This window comes from Sparus aurata, chromosome 1, assembly GCF_900880675.1.
Source record: "Sparus aurata chromosome 1, fSpaAur1.1, whole genome shotgun sequence".
NCBI lineage: Eukaryota > Metazoa > Chordata > Actinopteri > Spariformes > Sparidae > Sparus > Sparus aurata.
In genome coordinates, this window is record NC_044187.1 from 11,338,224 (window position 1) to 11,360,135 (window position 21,912).

The following is a 21,912-nucleotide window of genomic DNA, read 5'->3' on the forward strand; positions in this document are numbered from 1 at the left end:
TAGTATTGTGTTTGAATGTTTATTTAAAGTTATTCCCACTGCGCACCCCCTCCCTGTGTGAAAGCCTAGTCTGAAAGGAGGAGGGTACAGGCCACTATAGTGCCACATCAGCACATTTATTAACAAGGCTACTTGTTTAGTCACAACACATCCACCCCCCACTGAAATGGCACTCTGTGCTGCCCTGTGATAACACACTAGCATGGTGAGGCTAGTTCATTAACAACCCCCCGGAGGAAGAATGTCCAATAAGAGTCGGGGCTGAGATTAGAGAGAGAGGGAGTATCTCCAACTAATGAATAGAAAAGAGGAGGCAGTATTACTGAATATCAAGTTCCACAGAGAAAAAAAAAATGGGGCGGATGATGGTGAGAGACGAAGAGAAAATATTCAATACAAAGTATTCTCTCTCGTCCCTCGATGTGGCTGCCAATCCGCAAGGCGTGCTTTGATGATGTCACTAAGGTTGAATGTTGAGGCCCTTGATCGATGGGAACCCCAAGATTCACAGCGTGGTCGTCGTCCTTCTCCAATCAATGACGCAGCTCCTCTCTCCTCCTTCCACACAAAAACGGATGGACTGAGAGAGAGAGAGAGAAGAACAAGTTAAATACAGAGCCATTTTGGGTTGTTTACAAAAACACAAGAGGGGAAAAATACACCTACAACGGTCGTCAATTTTAAAAGGCTCAATTCATCATAGAAAGCAGACATGTTGTGTAAGGACTGGGTGAGGAGTAAACATAACAATAATAACCGTCAGTCACTCAATTCAGCAGCTGCACAAGGAACGAGTGAGCTGGGACAACATTTATAAAACGTCTGTAAACAGTCTATGACAGAGTTTGTTGACGTCTGAAGTAGCGTGGGATCATGGGAGCTGTCTTCATTGTATTTAGTTTTGTGTGGAAAAACCGCTTCTGAATACAAGCTGTGTGCATTTATGGATGGATTGAGCGTTGTGACCTTAACCTATTTTATAATAAAGACATGGAAATCTGACCTTTCACAATATGGGACTATAACAACAACAACTTGTACTTGTAGGTTAAAAGGCTTCAGTGCTCCCTGTTCAAATTTTTTTTTTTTTTTTTTTTACAGTATTAACTTTGGGTGAGTGAAGGGTACATTTTAACTGAAAGACATTGAGTAGCATCTTTTCAGTGCTTTGAGCAGAAAAAAAAACAAATGGATGAATGTATAAAATCATATTATTGGGAAATGTTTTGATTTCTATTAAACTGATCTTACTCATTGTATTCTCTTTTTTGGATTTATTTCTATTCTTAAGCAATGTTATCATATTCAGATGGTGATGACATTTTCATTGGCAATATCTTAAAACATTGACACATAAAACATAAAACACTCAAGTGATAAAGGAGAAAATGTGTTGTTTTATTTACATTTGAGGGATATGAATCTTTATCAGGAGCACATTAGGACTGTATCAAATTATTATTTTCATTATTGATTATTCTCTCTATTTTCACAATTAATCATTTACTCTAAAATGTGTGAACAATGCTCTTCACAGAGTCTAAATCCCAAATACTTTTCATTTATTATCACAAATGTCAAAGAAAAGCAGCAAATCCTCACATAGAAGAAGCAGGAACCAACAAATGTTTGACATTTTTGCTTGGAAATGACTTTAACTGACTAAAATGACTTCATCAATTATTAAAAAGTCTGTATTTAATTGTTTTTCAATCAACTAATCATGGCAGCTCTACACCTAGTATGAAATTTAGACAGGACAAACCCCTGACTATGGACTACCAAGTGAGGAATTTGAATAAACTGCATGTCAAGTGTCACCTGCGTAGGGGACTACAGATCTCCGAGGGGAATGATTTCTTCGTTGATAAAAAACTCAATGGTCTCCTCCTCCCAGTCGTCCACGTTGCTGTCCAGCTCGTCAGTGTCCACTCCTGAAAGACAGAAACAAATGTCAGCCATTTTTTCTACATTTAAGCTTAGGAAAAGTGGAGGAAGACGAGCCAAGGTTAAGGGATCCCACCTCCTCTGAGCTCGAGGCGGATGCTCTTCTGTTCTAGATGGGTCTCCTGCGCCTGCTCCCTGTAGCGACGATAGTCCTCCATCATGGACCTGCGCTTGTCCACCAGCTCCTACTCAAACACACGCACATCACACATTCAGCTTCATGGCAGCTTGTACCGATTTTATTACTAAAATATCTGATCTTAAAAAAACCCATGTCTTGAGCTTTATTATTACAGTACAAAGTGAGAGAATACTGAATCACAACTTAAAATGTGTTCAGTCTGAGGACAAGTACCAAAAATGACAAATGACACAGATGTGATGCATCTGGATCAGTAAAAAAAAACAAAACAAGCAAGACAAACCTTAGAAGCCTTGGACTGGCTCAGACGATCCTTCTGCTCAAAGATCTTTGAGTATTTCTTCAGATCCTTCTTGATCATCTGAAAGAGGCAGAGGGATATTAGGGATAAGTATGACTAATACAATATCAAGTACGTGTTGCACCAGTACACAGGATGTTGTAGATGCGAGCCTCAGATCAGAGTTAGAATCAGGAGCCGCAGTGCAGCTCTCATACGAGGTGTCAGAAAAGTTATTTAGTTTGTCATCACTGGCTCCACAGATACAGGAAACTATACCACGTATTCCACCAAACACTTCGAGTATACTGCCCTTGTAAAACACTTTCGCTCTCGCTTCTGAATGTTTTGTGTTTGTTCTTCCGACTTCAGCTGACTCTGGTTGCTCTGATTCTCTCTGGATCAATCACTGATGTTCACTGTTTTCACTCCACCGTTTTTCATCCACAGAAATATGAAAACTGTTCTAATGTGCAGCCAACTACGCTGAACTGTTTGGTGGAAACAATGCTTTGTATTACTAAAACAGTACCTTGATCTCGTCTGCACTGAGCAGGGTGGGAGGCCTGGGTCGCCAGAGCAGCTGACAGAAGCGGTCCTTGTTGTTCTTCTGAAGAAGACGGCCCTGGAATGTCCACAGCCAGTAGGCATTGTCCACCTACACACACACAAACAAAAAAACACAAGGTGGAGGGAAAATGATTTGAGTGAATTTCCAAACCATCACTGGTGAATTGTTCTGGCAGGAAAAGGAAAATAAAGAGTATTTCTGGCGCCGAGGAGCAGCATGTACCTTGTGGCTCCACCAGGAGACAGAGGTGACAACATAGCGACCAGTCGGGTCCCACTCCACATCAGAGGCCATGTAGTGCTCTGCTATGTTCATCATGGTGCAGTCTGACGTGTCCACAAAGGCGAGAGCTCCGTTCATGCTGCACACACAGGAAAAGAGAAGATTATCCAAACACAAAAAGACATTCATCTGAAATGACAAATACAAGTGCAAATACACAATACATTGAGCCTCAGATCAGAGTTAGAATCAGGAGCTTAGCTCTCATACGAGGTGTCAGAAAAGTTATTTAGTTTGTCATCAGTGGCTTCTTGTGTCTGCAACACTCACACAAAGACATGCGGTTTTAACTGACCTCCTGAGTCCAGCCAGCACCAAAAACTGTCCCTGGGGGCTCCAGAAGATGCTGTTGGCCTGCTGCTTGTCAAACATCTCTGTAGAAAAAAGGACAATGTGTCACATTCAGTGGACTGTGCAACAGTAGTTTCAATACGAGAGTTGGGACATCTGTCGAATCTACTCACTTATGAGCTCGATCTTGCCGTTGTTTTTCACATGATAGAAGGAGACGCTGATTCTGGGAACCTCTCCGTGGAGAACGGCAAACTTGCTGCCGTTGGGCTCCCACGCAAATGCTATGATGCCCTCTGGAAAGATGGACACAAATGATACATAAGTCTTTGATTTTTCTACAGGGGACGATCAGTGTTACTTTGTGCGTTTTTTTCACATTCTTACCCTTCATCTCCACCACATCAACAGGAACCTGCTTCTCTCTCATGCGGAAGATTTCAAAGTTGGTGACCACACCCTGAAAAAGATTGATAAACACATTTTAGCATTTGATTTTTACCAGCGAGCTCCCAGCTGTTTGCCCTCATTTTCCAAACATCTACCTGTGTTCCCTTCGGAGTCCTGTCCACTTTCACGCACAGGTAATCTCCATTTCGCTGCCAGTGCAGTTTGCAGTCGACAACATTGAAGAGGTTGCGGACACGGATCTCCTGACGGGAAGGCATCTGCATCAGAGTCACTCTGGCTGGGATATCTTTGTCCTCAGGAACCCAGAATGCTATGATGTTGTCACCAGGAGACCATGAGAAGTCCCTGTAGATACAAAACACAGATTCTAGTTAATATCCCTGAAGAGTTGCCACAATTTTAAGCATGCAATTACAAGAAACAATATCATAAAAGCAAGGACTCTTACTTGATCCCGGTAATCTTGAGACTCTTCTTGTCGAGCAGGCCCATAGACTGAAAGAAGCAGAAACGTAGATTTATTGTCACATTCACACTTAAAATAAATACAACTATACATATATATATTTTTGAAGTCTGCTTACTGGAGTCTCATAGATGCTCAGAGTGTCTGTGGTCATCCTGGCAAAGAACTTTCCATCATGGCTCCACCTGTTGTTCACAAATGTTCCATTATAATATATTCAGTTAGTGAAACAGCAGCAGATGTGAGAAGGAGGTAGAGGAGACAGAAAAGGACAAAGAAGCACAAGAGTACTGACTTGAATATGGGCCAGTGTGCAGAGCTCTCGCAGTGGAAACCTCTCTTCTTCTGCCCAGTCAGAATGTCCCAGATGATGATGGCCTGTGGGTCCTCCTTGGTGTCCAACAGTGGACTGAAGGTCACCACATACCTGGAAAGCATCACAACCACACATGGAGCTTCTTATCAATATGTTAAGCTTATTTACTTAATAGTTTTGAACCAGTATCTTCAGTATCTGGATCAAGCAGCTCGTGAAAAAATAAGCCAGATACTCTGCTGCATTAAATAGCACAAGATAAAACCGACTCATGTTAATCAAGTAGAAAATCTTTTGCTTTCAGACTCAAGAAAGACATATTTGATAAATGTTGGGAGGGATGAATTGAGTTTATCGACCTCGACATCAAGTAAAAGACCATCAGTTATACTGTTGTTTGGTTTAAAACAAAAAATGTCCAATATAAAAGACACTTTGTATCCGTTGACTTTCAACTAAATAAAAATCTCTTTTAAAAACTAAAACTCTCCATACTTATCTATATTTTGCCATAAAGAATAAAAATAATAAATAATGGTGTAAAATACAAAGGAAATAAATAATAGGAGGACTATGTTTCGGTGCATTTCGCCTTTGGATGCAACAGACGAATAATTTGGCCGCATGTTATCATTAGTTTAGAGATGTATTCAAAACAGCTACATCAGTACGTCGAGCAGAAAACGATCTCCTACATTTCAAACAAAGCATCAAAGTTGCAATGTTAAAGAAAACAACAGTACTGTTAAAAAGCATTCCTGGTTACCTTTCACATGGCGAGAAGTCGATGAGGGACACACCCTGATGGCTGAACCTCTGAATCTGCTTGAACTTCTCGCCGCCCCACAACGCAATACCACGCTGGTGGAAGGTGGCCAGATAGGTGCCTTTAGGAGACCAGCGCACGTACGTCTCGGTCCAGCGCTGCATTGAGACACAAAAGATGTTATAAGTCGAACAAGCAAACCACAGCGGGTTAATTACATTAATATGACCCTGCGTTTCAGTGTGATTGGCGACTTACGGCTCTCTCTTCTGATATGATTGGGTCCTTGGCATCGTTATTGAAAATGGCCGTCCTCTCTCCAGCTTCATAGATCACACTGTACTGGTCACGACAGTCGGAGTCCTCGATCCAGTGGCGCATATTTCCCTGAACAGGCAGACACACAGAGTCAGTGGAGCCAACAGGATTTTAGGTGTTTTTTAATGTCGATATTGAGATAATTAAAAATGCTCACAAAGTCTTTGAAAGGCTGCTTCTCTGGAGTTTCCCACTCATCACTGATGTTCATGTACCTGTAAAAAAAGAGTTAACAGAATTCATTTACGTGTCTCAAATATAACTACTGCCACAGCTGCTGCATTTCTCATCAGACACTGCAAACTTACTTGTCAAAGTCTGTGAAGAGGTTGACCCTGAATGTATGTTGTTTGTCGAGTTTGTACCCATCTGCATTCTTGACTGCCTCGAGGGCCTGGGTAGGAGCTGCATACTCCAAAAAGATGTACCTGCATGAGACAGAAGTCTATTTTTAACATCAAATTCAGCATCTATGGAGATTACTGAAATAAAGCAGAGAGCAAGACACATACCCTTTGGTCGCACCGTCAGCCTCTGGGTAGAACTCAGTGGTGATCTTGCCAAACTTGGAGAAAATCTTGTGTATGACGTTCTTGAGTTTGTCCAATCGCTCTGGGCCCACCTGAGGGACGTTGTCCACCACCACCACTGAGTCTATACCGTCAGCCTCCTGGGGCTTCTCCCTCAGGATGTCACCAAGGAGCTCTGAAGAGAAAAAAGAGAAAGGCGAGAGGATTATGGAGGGAAACCATAACCTAAGTCACTTATCAGTCTGGGGCAGCTGTGCGAGTCTCAATTCAAACCGAAATGAGACGCGTGATTAACAGATGAATTTTTATTGAAGATTATGCCGACTGTGGAGAGTGGCAGAGTGAAATGCAAACAGGAAACATGGGGAGAGAAAAGAGAGGGTACATGCTGTAAAGGTCAGCTGGACTTCAACCAAGTATGTGGCAGGTGTATATGAGCCTTTACTAACCGTCCCTGGGTCACGTATCAAGTGCAGTTTTCAGACATATATATACAGTAGCCCCCATCGGCAGTATTGTTGATACACTATGAAAAGAGCAATAGCCTGAATTTTCTAGTGTTTAAAAAGTTCACTAACATTACACTGTCAGATTATCAGGTACCCCTCATTGGAGCAAATGCAATCTAAAGATTTAGAGAACCATTAACACAACTTTATGGTTTTGAATTGGATATTAGATTGTTTATGGTGCTGTTGCATTGCATTGATCCATCATGAGAGGTGTCTTTAATGTGGAGACTGCCTCCACTGGTATACAAAGGGTGAACCTCATATTAAAACCTACTCTCAGTGACGCAATGCAGGTCAACATCACTACAAACTACAGCCTCCAAAATGACTGAACAGTTAAACGAACTCATCTCTTGCACAATGTGACCATAATGCACTGCACATAGGGACGTTTTAATGAGGTGCTGTTGTATGAGACCATTCAGTTCAGCTTGGTGACTTGATGTACTTGCAGCAGGGCAATCCTAATAAAAGGGGGCTTTCAATGATCAAACAGATATCATTTCTTCACGTTATATTTGCAGACCTGATGGGCTTTATGGACCAGACTCACCTCAGCGGGATCGACGTTAAAGTTAGCTTAGATTTTATTAACAGCTGCTTCGTGCGAAACCACAGATTGTGCGACCACAGCAGTGGTTTTGACATCAACTATCCATTCAAACGGCAACAATAAAACGTTCACCATTAGTCAGCTTCTCCTACTGATGATGCGGTTTTAATGTTCCTGCTGACAGCGACAAGGCCACAGTCAGTCAGTCAGTCGGTGTCTGGGGTCTGGGTGAGGCTCCAACGGGCGTCAAACGACAATGTGATAGTATCGGCTAATGTTAACGGTTTTTAGGGATACGTTAACGGAAAAATGGCAGTGTGTCTGTTTTGTAATCCGACTTTAACATTTAGACATTGATGTCCAGGAGGAAAAAAAGTGGCCGGCTAGCTTTGTAGCATCTGTAGTACCACCGCCGTTAAGCCCACGGGTAGCTCTTAGCTAGCTGTTAGCAACAGGCCGGAGAACCGGCCTTTTTCCTGCCGCCTCTTACCATCATCGTCGATGTCATCTTCGAAGTCCTCCGGGTCGCTGAAAGAGGGCTCCTCCTCTTCATACTCGGGGTCGTCCACCATATCCACCGTTTCTTGCATTTAACAGGACTAAGAGTCGGATTTCTCGCTACAGGAGAGCAAAATCCCAAAAATTAAGAGGCTGACGGTCGTCCGCCGGTGGGGCACCATGTGCGATTATGTGAAAATGGACGATGTGACGGAAACGCAACACCGGAACTTGTTCGGCGGCAGTGAGGCGCTGCGGGGGAAGGCTAAAGCTGTAACACATCGGGACCGGCGCTACGTAGCACCAGCAGGGTGTGAGTAACCCTATCCGTGTGTTTGATGATCGGTAAAAAAGTGCAGGCGTCCTTGTTATGACTCTCAAATGTTACACTGAGAGAAGAAAGAACAGGGAAGCAACGCGCCGGTAGATCCGAACTGTTTCCCGCGAGAATGCACGTTTAGCTAAACTACAAGGAAAAACTACATTTTGCTCTTTTAGCTAGCAGTAGCACAACTTCGCTCCTAGCTGTATTTCCAAACACGTGAGTCGGTGTTAGCTATGTGTGCTTTTATTCCAACGATAGCTGTAAAGTTATCACAGTGAGCTGTCTACTGAAATGTATGCTGACGGCTCATTAACACACACACACGTTAGCACCATGGACAGAGAGTGTGTGTCGCTGCTGCCCGCTGTGTGTGAGGTGCTGGCGGGCTCAGGGAGGTCTCTGCCCGATGACACCAGCCTGGAGAAACTGTTGGACTGGTTCACAGGGCTCACCAAGAATGGTCAGTACCGAACTGTGTGGGAGAGTATGGTTTGGTTATCTGTCATTCTTCTGCTCTTACTGGTTCCCAGTTCCCTCTCTGACCTCTCCATACTCTCCTCTCTCTGTGGATAACTGTCACTGGATGTTAGTTGGGTAAACTGGGGACAATTAAAGGGGCGCTATGTAGTTTTGGGGAAGACATTTTAATCAGAAGAGAAAGACAGAAACAAACTACACTAACAGGCTCGTTTTCATGACTGAATCAACACCGTTTCAAACTTTTTTGCTTTGTTTACATGTGGCGGACCCTGCCACCTTTCCAGCTTCAATCAGTGTTCTGGGGAACTTATTTTCCTCTGTCAACAGCTCGTTATGGAAAAGATGGATATTTCTGTGTTTGTGTTATTACCTTATCAATATTGTCAATATTAAAATCCTTAAATACAATTTCTTCTCCAAAACTACATAGTGCCCCTTTAAGTCAAGGTGTCCCTCCTCCACACTCAGGTAACTGGATGGATACAAGTGAACTCAGACCGTGAGCGGCCCCAAAGTATAAACATTTGGAGTAGTTTGATTACTTGCCACTTTTGGGGGGAATAAGCACCACTAACATGCACTCAAAATAAAGGTGCGTTATCTAAGAATTTCATTTTAAAACTGAAATAATCAGCAAAATGTGAGGAAATATCTGTTTTGATGTGACGACGAGGACGTATTGTGCTGCCTAGATATTTACTGAAGTAAGCATGCTAACCAGCTAGCCTCAGCCAGTCTTTTCTCATTGCATGACTCCAGGCTCCAAGTCTGCATTGCTAGCTGCATGGCTAACTGAGCTGACAGCAGCTACATTAACAGCAGTTTACAATTTCTGGTGATAGGCTGCCCCCAATTTACTACAGTATGAATTCGAGAGGTGGACACTTTTTAACTGATATTCCAACATTTGTAGGCTTTAATGCGATAAAAAAAATTAGAAATATCCATAAAAGGACTTGGTAGCTGGACGATAAAATCAAATTCACAACATTTTAAGGGCCCTGTGTGTCTTTTGATTGGTAGGGTTTATTACAGCCGTGCATTGGTTGATTTGTAGCTCTGTCTCATGTCCATCTTCTCTCCTGATGAAGGGGGATCTCTGCTGGAGGCCTGCCCGTGCCTGCTGGACTTCATATCCGCTGTGGTTTCCAACACAGCTTCAGACCCCGGCGTCCTCTCCTTCACCCTCAAACTCACTGGCTTAGTGGCTGCCACTGAGAAGGGCTTCAAAATGCTTCAGGTAGAGTTAATTACACTTTCTGCTTTCACTGAATAGTTACTGATGAGGTCTGACTGTGGTGATGTTGTACTCTCTGCAGGAAAGCTCTCTTCTGGACCTGGTCTTCAACCTTCAGCGCTGGCAGGAAGCAGGACTCTGGGAGGATCCCTGTTTAAGGATTGGCTGGATCCAAGGCTTAAATAACCTGCTGCTGCACCCAAAGGCTCTCAGCTTCTTTGTACAATCAGGTGACACTTCACTTCACGACATCTCTCCTGATGTTCTGTTTATTATAAAAACTAATTTGATTAGAAGGTGGCGGGTGAAATTTAGGAACAAAGGCTGAGAATTGTACCTCTCTGAACCTGAAATCCCTTTTCCTAACTTTGCAGATTTCATCGAACCGCTCCTTCAACTCCAGACAGACGCAAGTCTATTTGTTGCCTCAGCTGCCAATCAATTGCTCGCCCACATCCTGATCTTCTTCCAGCCAGTCTCCTCTGCAGGATGTAATGGTCTAGATAAGAAGGAAGAAGATGACGGGAGGTCACAGACCTCCATCCACACAGCTGTTGTCCTGACGATCTCACAGTATCTTAAGGAGTCACTTGTTCCCAAAGAAAACAAACAGCTCCATCAGAGTCTGCAGATCCTCAAACTGCTGGCCCTGCTCCTGACCCAGGCTGGACCTCCTCTCCGGGACAAGCTGCTCCAGACAGTATCGGACCCTCTGGAGGAACTGGTGGCAGCAGGCTGCAGTCAGCTCACGCTGCCTCTAATGGACGTCATTCTGGCTGCATACAGGTAGACTGGCTCTCTCATATGAAACAGTAATGTAAACGGTGCACTGTGACTTATAGCTAACAACATGGTGGACGAGGAGGAGAAACGTCTTAAATGCAACATTGCATTTTAAAGCTACGGGGCATTAAAATATTGAGGAAAAGAAAAGATTAAATCTAGATTTTTTTAGTAATCTACGAATCCCCATGACAGATGATACTGTTCTCTGACCTGATGTGGCTTTATAATGTCTTCTAGTAAAACCCTAACATACAGAAAGGTCACATATTCAGCTGCTTATTCAGGCTTTATATCTGCGTTTTATCTGCTTAGGATGAATTGCATTGCTTCATAGGCAGTTTCATCAAGCCCCACATGTAACAAAGGCTTAGCCTATGGATAATACTCTATTTTCCTAAAAAATTCAAAGGTTGAGCTTATTGGAATTCAGCTGCAGATTAAGCTTTTGTGGACTCAAACTAGTAGTTAAAAAAATGTATGAAAAAAGGAGTCTTGTGGTTGCAGATAGAAAAACAAATGTTTCTGTATTCGTAAGCATAATGTAAAATGAAAGAGGGAAAATTTCACTTTCATAATTAGTCAGTTCATCACACATATGAATAGGTTCAGTGTTAAACAGTGTCCATGTTTGTCTTCTGCAGCCGCGACACTGATGAACGCGCCCCGGACCAACGTGTCACCCGCCTGCTATCATCCATGTTGAACATTAACAAACCCTCTGGCCTCATTCACGCTGCAGCTGCTTTTCTTCGCAGAGGTCATCGGTAAGCATCCGTTCACAGCTCGACTTCACACTCCCATACAGAATGTGGCGTCACCGTCAACAGTGCAAGCTCAGTTTGCTCAGTATTTTAATTCACATGAGTGCCGTTTTCTTCTATTTCTGTGTATTCTGTCCAGCGATACTGTCCACACAGCTCGGGCTGTGAGAATACTGCTGCTACCTCTCGATATTATAGCTGGTCAGACTCTTCTGGGAACAAACACCACTGGTAAAACATACAGATGTACACAATGAAGTAAGAATTTAAATGAAAAGCATCTTCATAACTAGATGTATTTTTGTTCCTGCTGCAGACGAGCATCTGTCGTCAATGCTGGAGCAGCTGAAGGGTAAAACCTCCTGCATCTCTCTGATCTGTGTATGTCTGACAAACACACCGCAGGTCACACTCATGGTGAGGATGTAAGCACAACAAAGAAGAAGAAGGAGAGGAGGTGGACTGCATTTATTCATGTGAAGCAGACTAACACCACCGTTTCTCTCTCCCTCAGCCCTCTGATGTCCTCCCTTGTCCTCCAGATTTGATTGTCACTGCAGTTCTGTCACTGTTAAGGATCTGCAGTGGTGTCTCCTCCTCCACTGGTTGCAGTGAGGTTTGTAGGAACGTAATCGGCAGCGGCAAAGTTCAGAAATGTGCTCTAGAGGCTCTGACGGCGCTCAACAGCAGCCCAGGTAAGTGTGTGTGTGTGTGTGTGTGTGTGTGTGTGTGGGATGATCCAAACTACTTTAACTCACCGTGAAGGAAAACTTTGTTGGAAAAACAGCCAACGGAATTTAACATGACAATTATTTTTTTGTGTGTGCGAAAGTGTTGTCAGGATGAACATTCAACATGTGTCCTCCCATCTTGTGTGTTTCAGGTGTGAAGGAGAAGATCAATGATGTGTTCGCTGTTCTGATAAAATATCTGGACGATCCTGATTCTGACCCGACTGTAAGCTGTGTTTGTGTTCCCGCCTTTACATGCACGGCTATTTTTATTATCTTTAAAGAAATCTGACAACACAATAATCTCCAAATTATTTCAAGTCAAGGTTATAATTTTGTCAGGAAACTTTCCAGTTTTTAGAAAAAGTCATTACAATTTGGGAAAAGTCTTAATATCTTTATTAAAATGCTCAATATAAGCCGATGACATTTAAATCACCCTGCCTGTGTTTCTTTAGGTGCTCCACAAGTCTTACCAGGCCTTAGTTAAGTGGAGTGTTCGCACAGACCTCTCCTTAATAACAGACCAGCTCAGACAAGGTAACGTTCACCAGCATTTTCTTCATTTGTCCTCATAAAAACTCCACACACAGAACTTGAAATGTGAAATTAGATTAAATGTATGTGTTCCCCTGTTAGATCTCGACGAGGTGGTGAAGAAGCGAGTGTGCGACATGCACTGGGAGGTGAGAGACTCGACGGTGGAGTTTCTGGGACACCTGGAGGAGTGTGACGTGTCGGAGGCGCTGCTGGGAGGGTGCTGTACCACTCATCTCCTGAAGGAGGCGCTTCAGGACACAGAGAGTTACGTGAGAGCCAGCGCCGTCTCTGCACTGGCAAAAACTCTGGCACACAGCTGGCAGCAGGGGGCAGCGCTCGGTCAGGAGGAGGTGGGTGGAAATGTTTTACACTTCAGGCTGAAAGACGGCTCACATGGCTGCTCTACAGTGTGAACTTGTATGTTATTGATAAACTCGTGTCCTTCTAGGGTGAAATTGTGAGCCGGCTGCTTGAAATTCTCTCCCAGGACACGGAGGGATTCTCCAGGAGGGCTGTCGTGCAGTACTTCATCGCCTGGTTCTCTTCAAGCCCCTCGCACTCGCCTCAGTTGTCAGTAGCCACCTCCTGCACCTCCCTCCTGATGCAGTGTGTGCCCTCCGTTCTCTCACAGGGCAGCGCAGATCTGGACTGGGAGGTCAAAGTTCACACGCTGGAGCTGGTCGAGCTGCTGATGGACGAAGCCTTTTTAGGTCACCGGCGTTACAAGAAGACCTCAGACACGCATCCTTCGCACCCCTATGGTGTGGTTTCCAACCAGGCGTTCACACTTCACACACACACCGGTCAACACACAGACGGTGTGGAGTCAGATTTAGCCGGAGTGTTGAACAATCTGGTCGAGCTCGGGGTCATCTCAGCCTTGTTGAGCGGGCTGGTCGACTGCGACAGGCCTGTGGGTCTGAGGGCCTGCCGACTGCTGATAACACTCAGAGAGACGGTGGCAGACGACGCTGTCGGGGTGTCCTGTGAGCTGCCTGACCGGGGCTGGGGGCTGGAGATCAGGAAGATACTGGGGTTGAAGAAGAGTGCCGGGGCCAGAGAGGCGGACATCGCAGGAAAGAGAAGTTTCAATGACGATTCAGAAGACCGCAGTGCGCTAAAGGACGGCGTTACCGACGGTGTGGTTGTTGGCGTGTGCGAGGCGTTGAGGTCTCTGGGTTTAGACGAGAGGCTGGACGTCCTGACTCAGAGCAGTGACCACGTCCACAACTCTCCTCTGTCTCTGCTGCAGGACATACTGACCGCGAGTGCCGCTCACACTCGTCCAGACGCACAAGCAGGAGAGGAGGTCATAGTGGACTGCTATTGACACACACACACACTGAAATCGGACACTCTCCTAACTCAGGGTACATTCAGCTTCGTGTTGCTGAGGTATTTTGGTATCTTGCCCTGTTTTTTGATAATATACTGTACATGTACTGTTTTTACTGTGTGACAGAGTAAAAGTATTTGCATTTGTGAAGATGTGAGAATGCATCATAAAGAATGTAAGTAATCAACTCACTATTTGTTCATGACTTTTATTGGTTTGTGTACTTTTCTAAGAAAAAAAGTTCAGTTTCTCTAATTGCAGCTTAATAAATCTGAGGGTTTTCTGTTCTTTGTTATAAAATGAAAATACTCAAATAAGCAACAAAGACCTCAAAATTGTACCTTAAATGCAGTATTTGAGTAAATGAACTCGGTCACTCTCCACCACTGACTTTAATCACTTATTTTCGGATTTGTTTTGAAGGGTGCCAGACTTACCAGAGTCGACCCGGTGCAGACACACAGAAAAGAAGGATCTACAACTACAATACATAAAAGTCCATCAGGGTAACTTAAATAGAATCAGTATGATAAAGTAAATACAAGGCCGTCATTGGTGGTGACACTTCTGTGCTATTTTTAACTCCGACTTGAGGCTGAATTTAAGCACTGCAACCGTTCCTGTGTCTCAGAGGTTTGTGGATGCTGAGTTCCACTTTTCCACCACTTTAATTGTGAAAGCGGTTTGACCAAAGGTTGTCTCTCTGAACTACAGAACCCAGTCACCTGCCGGCTCTGCCACTGCTGGAAGAGGCCAGGCGTTATCTAAGAGGAGAGGATATGAGATTATGACACCTAACACTGTCTTTCCCTTCGCTGTCATGCTAAACTGTTACATTTAAATTCCATTAACCTTTTCTAATACGTAAAGACCAAGCAGGTGGATCGGCCGGAGCAGTTGTTTAACCTTTACAAGGACTCGTTATAATCACGAGAAGATAGTCACACACGCTCCAGGTCATCTCACTCTATTCTGGGTTATTTTCACTCCTTCCCCGTCTCTCTTTCCTTCCTCCCGCTGTCGCTGATTTCCTCTGGGTAATGCTTCATTAAAGCCCCAGAGTTTAAAGTGTGTAGACATCAGCGATGGAGATGTAGAGGGCAGCCGCCATCTCCACGTGTCCGTCCACTCTGCAGCTCAGTCACATGGAAGTACAGCGGGACACACGCGCAGAGAAAAACTCTCCTCATTAACTAATGAGCAGGATGTGAGCGGCCACCTACACACACACACACACACACACACACACACACACACACACACTCTCTGATTATCTCATCCTGTAATAGACTGTCATCATCATCGGGCTGTGCTCCAATCACACAGCTGTATTCTCTCCCTTCATTCATGAAGTGAAACTATTTTGGAGGCGGACTGCACTCTCCTGCTCACCATGGAGGCGGTGGCTCTTTTCTCCTTCACAGCATCGGAAGCAGACGAGATCAGTTTCCAGAAAGGGGACGTCATCAAGGTAAGTGTGTGGATGCTTGGGTTTAGAGGGTTTGGACATTTAAATAAATTGGCCAAAGTTAACAGCAACAAAGTTGAGAGATTGCATGTCTGCACAGTGAGAATAATGTTGCATGTGTGTTTATAGGTGACAGAAATGGAGGATGATTCTTGCTGGTTCACAGCAGAGATCCGGGGGAAGCGTGGCTACGTGCCAGAGAACTACATTTCCCTCCTTCCTTATCCGTAAAAACAAATTATTTGTCCAAGTATTTTATGTTAATGACAAATCAATTTAGGATAGAAAACATGATATTATACTTGTGGATTACTTTGACTACCATCCGTGACATCAGTGGTTCCCAAACTTTTTGGATTGTGGCCCCTCGAAAAGAAGTAGTGTCAGCTTGTGATTTCTTATTATGACCTCGAACAAAAAAGTCATTTTCAAGCTCAGACTTTTTTCATTTGAAGGAATTTCCAAAGTCCAAAGACATAAAAGTATTTCATATCAACATGTGGAAATTTTTAAAAAGCAAATTAGATATAAATGTTTTTAATTCACATGTGAAAAATACTTGTCTTTTATTGAAATCTTTCGTTTATATGAAAGTCAGTAACTTATGAAAATGCTTGGATCACCTGTGATGCATGTTGCATTTTGGAAAGAAAGAAGCCAACTGCATGTGAAAATATGGAATTTACATGTGAAGAAGCAAAGTTCATTTCCATTTGTATGAGCAAAAAACGCCAACACAAGATTTGAAAAAAAATAATTACATTAAAATTTCAATGTACATGTGAAACTATTCAATATTCAATATTCATGATTTTCCAATATGGAAATGAATCATAAAATAAATGTCATAGGAAAACATGTGATCCCTCAGAGTTATTGTGTTTGGGAGCCACTGATCTACATAACTGTCTTGATTTTCATTCAGATGGTACTCGTGCTTGTGCCAGTTTTAAGAGTAACAGGAATACAATGTAAATCTAAAAACATACCATCTAAAGAGGGGATTATAATGTACATGCTTGTGTGTGTTTGTAGGTGGTTTGCAGGCCGGGTGTCCAGACTGGAGGCTGAGAAGCGTCTCCGCTGGCAGGACACTGGAGTGTTCCTGGTGAGGGAGAGTGAATCAGCTCCTGGAGAGTTTTCTGTCTCTGTCAGGTCAGTGAACGCACCACACACAGATGAAATAAAGCGGCTCTGAGGGGCCACAGACTGACGTAACGTTCCTCTGTTGTCTGTTCCCACATTGTGATTGTTAATGAGCCTCTAAATGTTTGTGTGCCGTGGTGCAGCGGTTATATTTACACGTGTTGAATCTGCTGTAATTTCCCATTCATCAGCCCTCCGCTGTCAGCAGCTGCCACAGACGTACAGTTCACATCTGCTCGAGGTTGACACCTTGCTGATGGAATATATGTAGAACCGGGAGTGCTGCATTAAACATGCAGTCAGCAGCGTCTTGTTTTATTATGTATTGCAGTTTGTTTTCTGTCACATTGAGCACATTAGCGAGTTACAGCGTCCACGTGTCTTTGAGTGTGAATCAGGGTCAGTGGAGAGTCAGACTATTTAAATTTGTTCTACGAGAATCATTTGTGCTAAAAATATAACAGCCGCACAGACTGTCAGAGAGAGTGTGTGTGTGTGTGAGTGAGTGTGTGTGTGAGTGTGTGTGGTGTGTGTGTGTGTGTGTGTGTGTGTGTGTGTGCGTGTGTGTGTGTGTGCGTGTGTGTGTGTGTGAGAGGTGTAATTTGGGTCACCACACTGATGTGGGACTATTTAATCATTGAGGGTAAATTAAATGTGTTCAATAATCGGGGCATTGCATAACACCACTCAGTCTTTAATTAAACACAGGTGCATTATGCAATGGACACATGTCACAGAGGTACATGCACATACTGTACCACACACAATGATGTCTGAAGGCACAACATCTGTCCGCCTGCAGGAGCTGACAGTTGCGCGCTTTGTTTACGTTCACGCACACAAACTCAACCGCGGCGTAATCCTCAGAGCGATCAGCAGAGGACGATCACGTTCAAGAAGAGTTCATAGGTTGTGTTTTGTAGTTTTCTTTACTGCAGCTAATGCAGGTGCAGTCAGATAGAAAACAATACAGTACACACATACATGTAGTATAAATATTTGACTGTCACTTGTACTTTTGATACTTAAGTGCATTTGATGTCAGGTACTATTAAATCTTTACTCAAGCACTATTTACCAAAGTAATATTTCAACATGATATCTTTACTTTAACTCAAGTATGACTTTATTTTTTTACAACACTGACTACAGTATATTCTGTACATGTTTAGTGATTAGAGTGAAACTGACGGACTAACATTACAATTTACATGGTCAGATTAACTTACTCGTATGTCTTTTGACTGTGGAAAAGATGAAAACGGCTTAGAAACGGGACACAAACGCGCAAACTCGTCACAGAAAGGAGACGTAATCAGGCGGTCTGTAATCTCTGTGTTTCTAATAATAGAAATAGAAATCTTAAAATAACAGAAGATGCAAAAGCCTGGAGAGGAATAAACAACGTAGTGCTTCATGTAATGACAGTCGCCTGGGGGATGGATGTCACGCTCTGTTAAACTGTAAAAACACAAACATTGTTGATAATAAAAAGAAGTATTTGCCAAAATACTTTGTCAATTATTCGCCTGTTAAACTGAAACTGTTATTGCAGGCTGATAAACTGATTGTTCATAATTTAGGTGCATTACTGAGTGATGTGCTAACTCTCTTTAAAAAACATGGCTCATGCTGAGAAACTATTCTGGTTGTTAAACACTGTACTGTGGTTTTGATGTGTGTTTGTAGTCCGTACCAAGATGTGTGGTCAAGAGCACATAAAATTATAAAATCTGAAATTTAAATCAAACTCAGGTCAGTCTTGCTGCTGAACATATTCACCAGGACAATACAGGATCACATTTCTTCATGTTTTTTTTAGAGCACCTCAGGTTCGGACTGATTACCTTCAGGTGTGTCGAAGAAAAATTACAGAAAACTGTATATTTTGCCTGTGGATTACAATAAATGATAAACCATAGAGGTTCTTATACAATCTGCCAAATGTGTAAGAAGGATTTTTAAATTATATTGATCAAATTTACCAATATGATAAAATATGTATCAAAGTTGTTACATAGTATTGTTTTTTGTCTCAAGTACAAGATGTTACTCCCCCAGAAATGTCTATACCAGGGTTTCAACTAATGACTAATTTCCTTAATCTAAATATTATTTTTAATTAATTGTTTAATTGTTAAAAGACCAAACGAGTAATTGGTTAATAGAAGAAAATAGACCGCAGTTTATTCCATACTGTAAATAATCAGGGCTAATCTATAAAATGCACAAGATAAATGTATTTTTAAAACAGGGGTTTAAAACCGAAATAATGTTAGAGTCATGGAGTCCTGCTACGTCTGTTTTATGTAGTGTTGTGTGTTGTTGTTGAGGCTGCAGGAGTCTCAATGCTGCTCTGTAGTCTGGTGACACGACAGCAGATACTTCTGTGTGTTTCGCCAGACGGCAGCAGGATGAACTGACTGTGGCTGAAGGTGGTGTCGTCTGTTCAGTGTTTCTTAAAGACCAGGGTGACATCTTCACAAATCTCTGTTGGTCCAACCAACAATCCAAAACCTGAAGATATTCAGTTTACACTTGTAGACAACACAGAAAAGCAGCAAATTCTCACATTGGAGGAGCTGGAAATAGCAAATGTTTTTTTAAATTTCTAAACAAAATCAATGATCAAAATAGTCAGTTACTTTAATGTCCTGTGTCCCTTCTTCTATCACTGATGCCTTTTCATCTTCACTCGGCACAGTATCAGAGTGACGACCTACTTCCAAACTATTTGTTATTGTTGTTGATCATTTCAAAACAGCTCAGACCAGACTGATACGTTCGTTCACGTGTGTTTGCTTTTGATGTTTGACATTTATCATAGCCCAGTTTCAGTATGAGATGAACTACTTGGCCCTCTTAACTACCTACCGGTAACTGCTTGGTGCTTTCCAGAAACAGCTCAGACCAGATTGATGTGTTTATTCACGTGCGTGTGTGTTTTAGACGTAAGATCTGTGACCTCCTGGGATGATTTTGGAGATTCCCACACGTGCAGAGGTATGCGCACAGCGTCTGCACGAACTCCCGAACAAAGAAACGAGCGGGAGGAATGAAGAAAGACGCAGCTCTCGTGTTCGCGCTGGTGTTGGAGCAGAAAGGAGCATGCATACCTGCCTTCATACCCTTCTCTGTTCTCACACCTCTTAATTTTGCAGCTATGGTGACAGGGTGGAGCATTTCAGAGTGCTGGAAGGGGGCGGTCAGTACTGCATCTGGGAAGAGTCGTTCTGCTCCCTCAACCGGTTGGTGGACTTCTACAGAACTCACAGCATCGCCGCTGAGAAAGTGATCTGCCTCAGAGACCCTCCCGCGTCCCCTCACCTGCTTTCCCCGCCGGGACGTAACCCTTACCCCAACCCATACAGAAGCAGCTCGCAGGAGTCCCTCCTTTCAGCCCGCCTCTACTCTCGCCCAGAAAGAGAGTCCCCCCCACGTCTGCTGGGGGTATGACTAATCCTGAAGCGCCATAACTCTTCATAAACAGCTCGTTAAATGCACATCTGTTCGTCTGACGTCACGCCTCTGCTCTGTTTTTCTGCAGAAACGCCGTCTGGCTCACGCTCTCTGCGACTACACGCCCCCACACACCGCTCACCTCCACTTCCTGCGGGGCGACATCATCGACCTGCTGGACTGCTCCAGCTCGCTGACCTGGAGGGGGCGCTGTCGAGGCCGAGTGGGAATCTTCCCGCCAGAATTGGTCCAGCCACTGTACCACTGACGACATATCGAACTGAACACTGCGTCACTGGTTCTCAGGCAGTCGTGACTGACCTTCTCATCCCACCACTGAACTAGAAGAAACAGCTGGTCCAGTAATTGATTAGTCCAGAGACACAAGTAAAGTACTTGACAGCGATTTGATTGAAACAGTATCAGTTGGGTTCACGACAGACTTCAGTCCCTGTTTTCTCCGTTCTCCTGAAGAGTTGCAGGGACACAGAGCCGAAGTCACGTCATTGATCCCATTTGAACTGAGCCATGAATCACACGTATGATGTTTGTCGACTAAAAAGGACATTTTTAAAGCCAATTAAGTTGTTGTTTGTCCTAAAGATGACTAAATATAATCTTGTCTTGTACACTGTCTCGCTCAACGCCAACATGGCTGCCAGCTAGACACAGAAAACCACAATGAATCTGGCCATATTGACAACTGCAGTGATGGGAAAGTGGAGTTAGTCATTTCTGTGAGCTATCTGATAAAAACAGGGCCGACGCTGCAAAGTTATGGGTTTTGGTGATTGTTCAACGAGATTTGACAAATATCATATGTGTGATTCATGGGCCCATGGTAAGGGGCCTCTTCTTGCTCCACTCAGGATTTAGTATCGTTTGAATCTGAAGACAGTCTGTGAGTTTTTACTGTCACAGTTAATCCGAGCTGATCAAACCACACTGACACAGTCCTGATTATTTTCAGTGTGAAAATCAAAGCAGAAACTTTTTTAAACTTGCTTACCTGCTTACTTTTATAACAATTGTTGCTTTAAAAGTTTGTGGCACCAAAAAGAAGCTGTGTGGGGCCTAATAAGTTGCCTCAAGTGATGTCACTCGAGTCAGCATCGTTTGGGGGGAAAAAAGAGTTTGAAACGGAGTCGAAAGCTGCGAGATTTTCCAGAACTCTGCAGCCCGTTCCTCATCTCTGTCTGATACAAGTGGCTAACAGTTGCGTTGGCGTAGCACCTAACACACCCCTGAATCTTCAACCAAACTGTTGTTGGTCAAGTTGCATTGTGGGTAATTTAGAAATTAGGACGGGTAAGAAAGAGGAATTTTTCTAATTGTCCTTTGTCCTTTGTGAGTTTGACAATCTGACAGTTTTCATCTTAATCTTTTAATCGACAATGACAAATATTTGCTGTTTCTGCTGCTTAAATTTAAGGATTTGTTGTTTTATCCTTCTTATTCTTTCACTGTTATTATTATTTTGAATTGGTTGTTGTCACCTTTGTTGTGCATGTTTCATATTTTCTTCACACTTCACAGCTCAGAACTGAACTGACAGATGAATTAATCATAAAAATAATTGTTGCAGCTGGAGGGTGAACCTTTAAACCCGTCTGCTGAGCCCTCACGTCCTCCCGCCCACAGCTTGTACCGAAAGAAATGTATCAAAAGTGAAATTTAACTTGTGTGTAAACTGTACAAAAGACGAATAAAGAGTGTTATCTGGTTGCACCTGTGCTTATTTTTTCTGGACAGACACATGT

The 21,912-nt window shown here is 43.2% G+C and overlaps 3 protein-coding genes and 2 non-coding genes across 5 annotated transcripts; 2 read left to right on the top strand and 3 right to left on the bottom strand.

Annotated features, from left to right (window-relative positions):
• On the bottom strand, nt 1-8,115 carry eif3ba (eukaryotic translation initiation factor 3, subunit Ba). Its single transcript, XM_030420317.1, has 19 exons — nt 7,876-8,115; nt 6,303-6,495; nt 6,099-6,218; nt 5,948-6,005; nt 5,731-5,859; nt 5,473-5,630; nt 4,686-4,817; nt 4,509-4,575; nt 4,373-4,419; nt 4,059-4,269; nt 3,901-3,973; nt 3,687-3,809; nt 3,518-3,596; nt 3,163-3,301; nt 2,902-3,027; nt 2,373-2,450; nt 2,024-2,132; nt 1,822-1,934; nt 1-580 (listed from the first exon to the last, which is right to left on the bottom strand). The coding sequence occupies exons 1-18, from the start codon at nt 7,973-7,975 to the stop codon at nt 1,834-1,836; spliced, it is 2,043 nt and encodes a 680-aa protein (XP_030276177.1). The 5' UTR covers nt 7,976-8,115; the 3' UTR covers nt 1-580; nt 1,822-1,833.
• On the bottom strand, nt 2,539-2,626 carry LOC115593322 (small nucleolar RNA SNORD60). Its single transcript, XR_003986290.1, has one exon. It is a non-coding gene; the product is annotated as a small nucleolar RNA SNORD60 (small nucleolar RNA).
• LOC115593327 (small nucleolar RNA SNORD60) lies at nt 3,390-3,471 on the bottom strand. The gene has a single exon (XR_003986291.1). It is a non-coding gene; the product is annotated as a small nucleolar RNA SNORD60 (small nucleolar RNA).
• Nucleotides 8,116-8,159: 44 nt separating the features above from the next.
• brat1 (BRCA1-associated ATM activator 1) lies at nt 8,160-14,270 on the top strand. The gene is made up of 12 exons (XM_030420304.1): nt 8,160-8,668; nt 9,780-9,928; nt 10,008-10,155; nt 10,300-10,711; nt 11,353-11,475; nt 11,612-11,703; nt 11,789-11,889; nt 11,987-12,167; nt 12,356-12,429; nt 12,662-12,743; nt 12,843-13,093; nt 13,192-14,270. The coding sequence occupies exons 1-12, from the start codon at nt 8,500-8,502 to the stop codon at nt 14,071-14,073; spliced, it is 2,664 nt and encodes an 887-aa protein (XP_030276164.1). The 5' UTR covers nt 8,160-8,499; the 3' UTR covers nt 14,074-14,270.
• A 900-nt stretch (nt 14,271-15,170) lies between these two features.
• Nucleotides 15,171-21,880, top strand: LOC115581148 (GRB2-related adapter protein-like). The gene is made up of 6 exons (XM_030416030.1): nt 15,171-15,286; nt 15,433-15,550; nt 15,677-15,774; nt 16,583-16,702; nt 19,855-20,143; nt 20,241-21,880. The coding sequence occupies exons 1-6, from the start codon at nt 15,276-15,278 to the stop codon at nt 20,418-20,420; spliced, it is 816 nt and encodes a 271-aa protein (XP_030271890.1). The 5' UTR covers nt 15,171-15,275; the 3' UTR covers nt 20,421-21,880.
• Nucleotides 21,881-21,912: the final 32 nt, after the last annotated feature.

Bases quoted from the DNA above. Each gene is read 5' to 3' on its own strand.
- eif3ba (XM_030420317.1), bottom strand. From the start codon at position 7,975: ATGCAAGAAACGGTGGATATGGTGGACGACCCCGAGTATGAAGAGGAG. The intron at 3,028-3,162 runs GTACATGCTGCT...GTGTGTGTGTAG, and splicing joins TCTCCTGGTGGAGCCACAAG to GTGGACAATGCCTACTGGCT. The intron at 1,935-2,023 runs GTGGGATCCCTT...TCTGTCTTTCAG, and splicing joins CCGCCTCGAGCTCAGAGGAG to GAGTGGACACTGACGAGCTG.
- brat1 (XM_030420304.1), top strand. From the start codon at position 8,500: ATGTATGCTGACGGCTCATTAACACACACACACGTTAGCACCATGGAC. The intron at 10,156-10,299 runs GTGACACTTCAC...CTAACTTTGCAG, and splicing joins CAGCTTCTTTGTACAATCAG to ATTTCATCGAACCGCTCCTT. The intron at 11,476-11,611 runs GTAAGCATCCGT...TATTCTGTCCAG, and splicing joins TTTCTTCGCAGAGGTCATCG to CGATACTGTCCACACAGCTC.
- LOC115581148 (XM_030416030.1), top strand. The intron at 16,703-19,854 runs GTCAGTGAACGC...TTAATTTTGCAG, and splicing joins GAGTTTTCTGTCTCTGTCAG to CTATGGTGACAGGGTGGAGC. The intron at 20,144-20,240 runs GTATGACTAATC...GTTTTTCTGCAG, and splicing joins CCCCCCCACGTCTGCTGGGG to AAACGCCGTCTGGCTCACGC.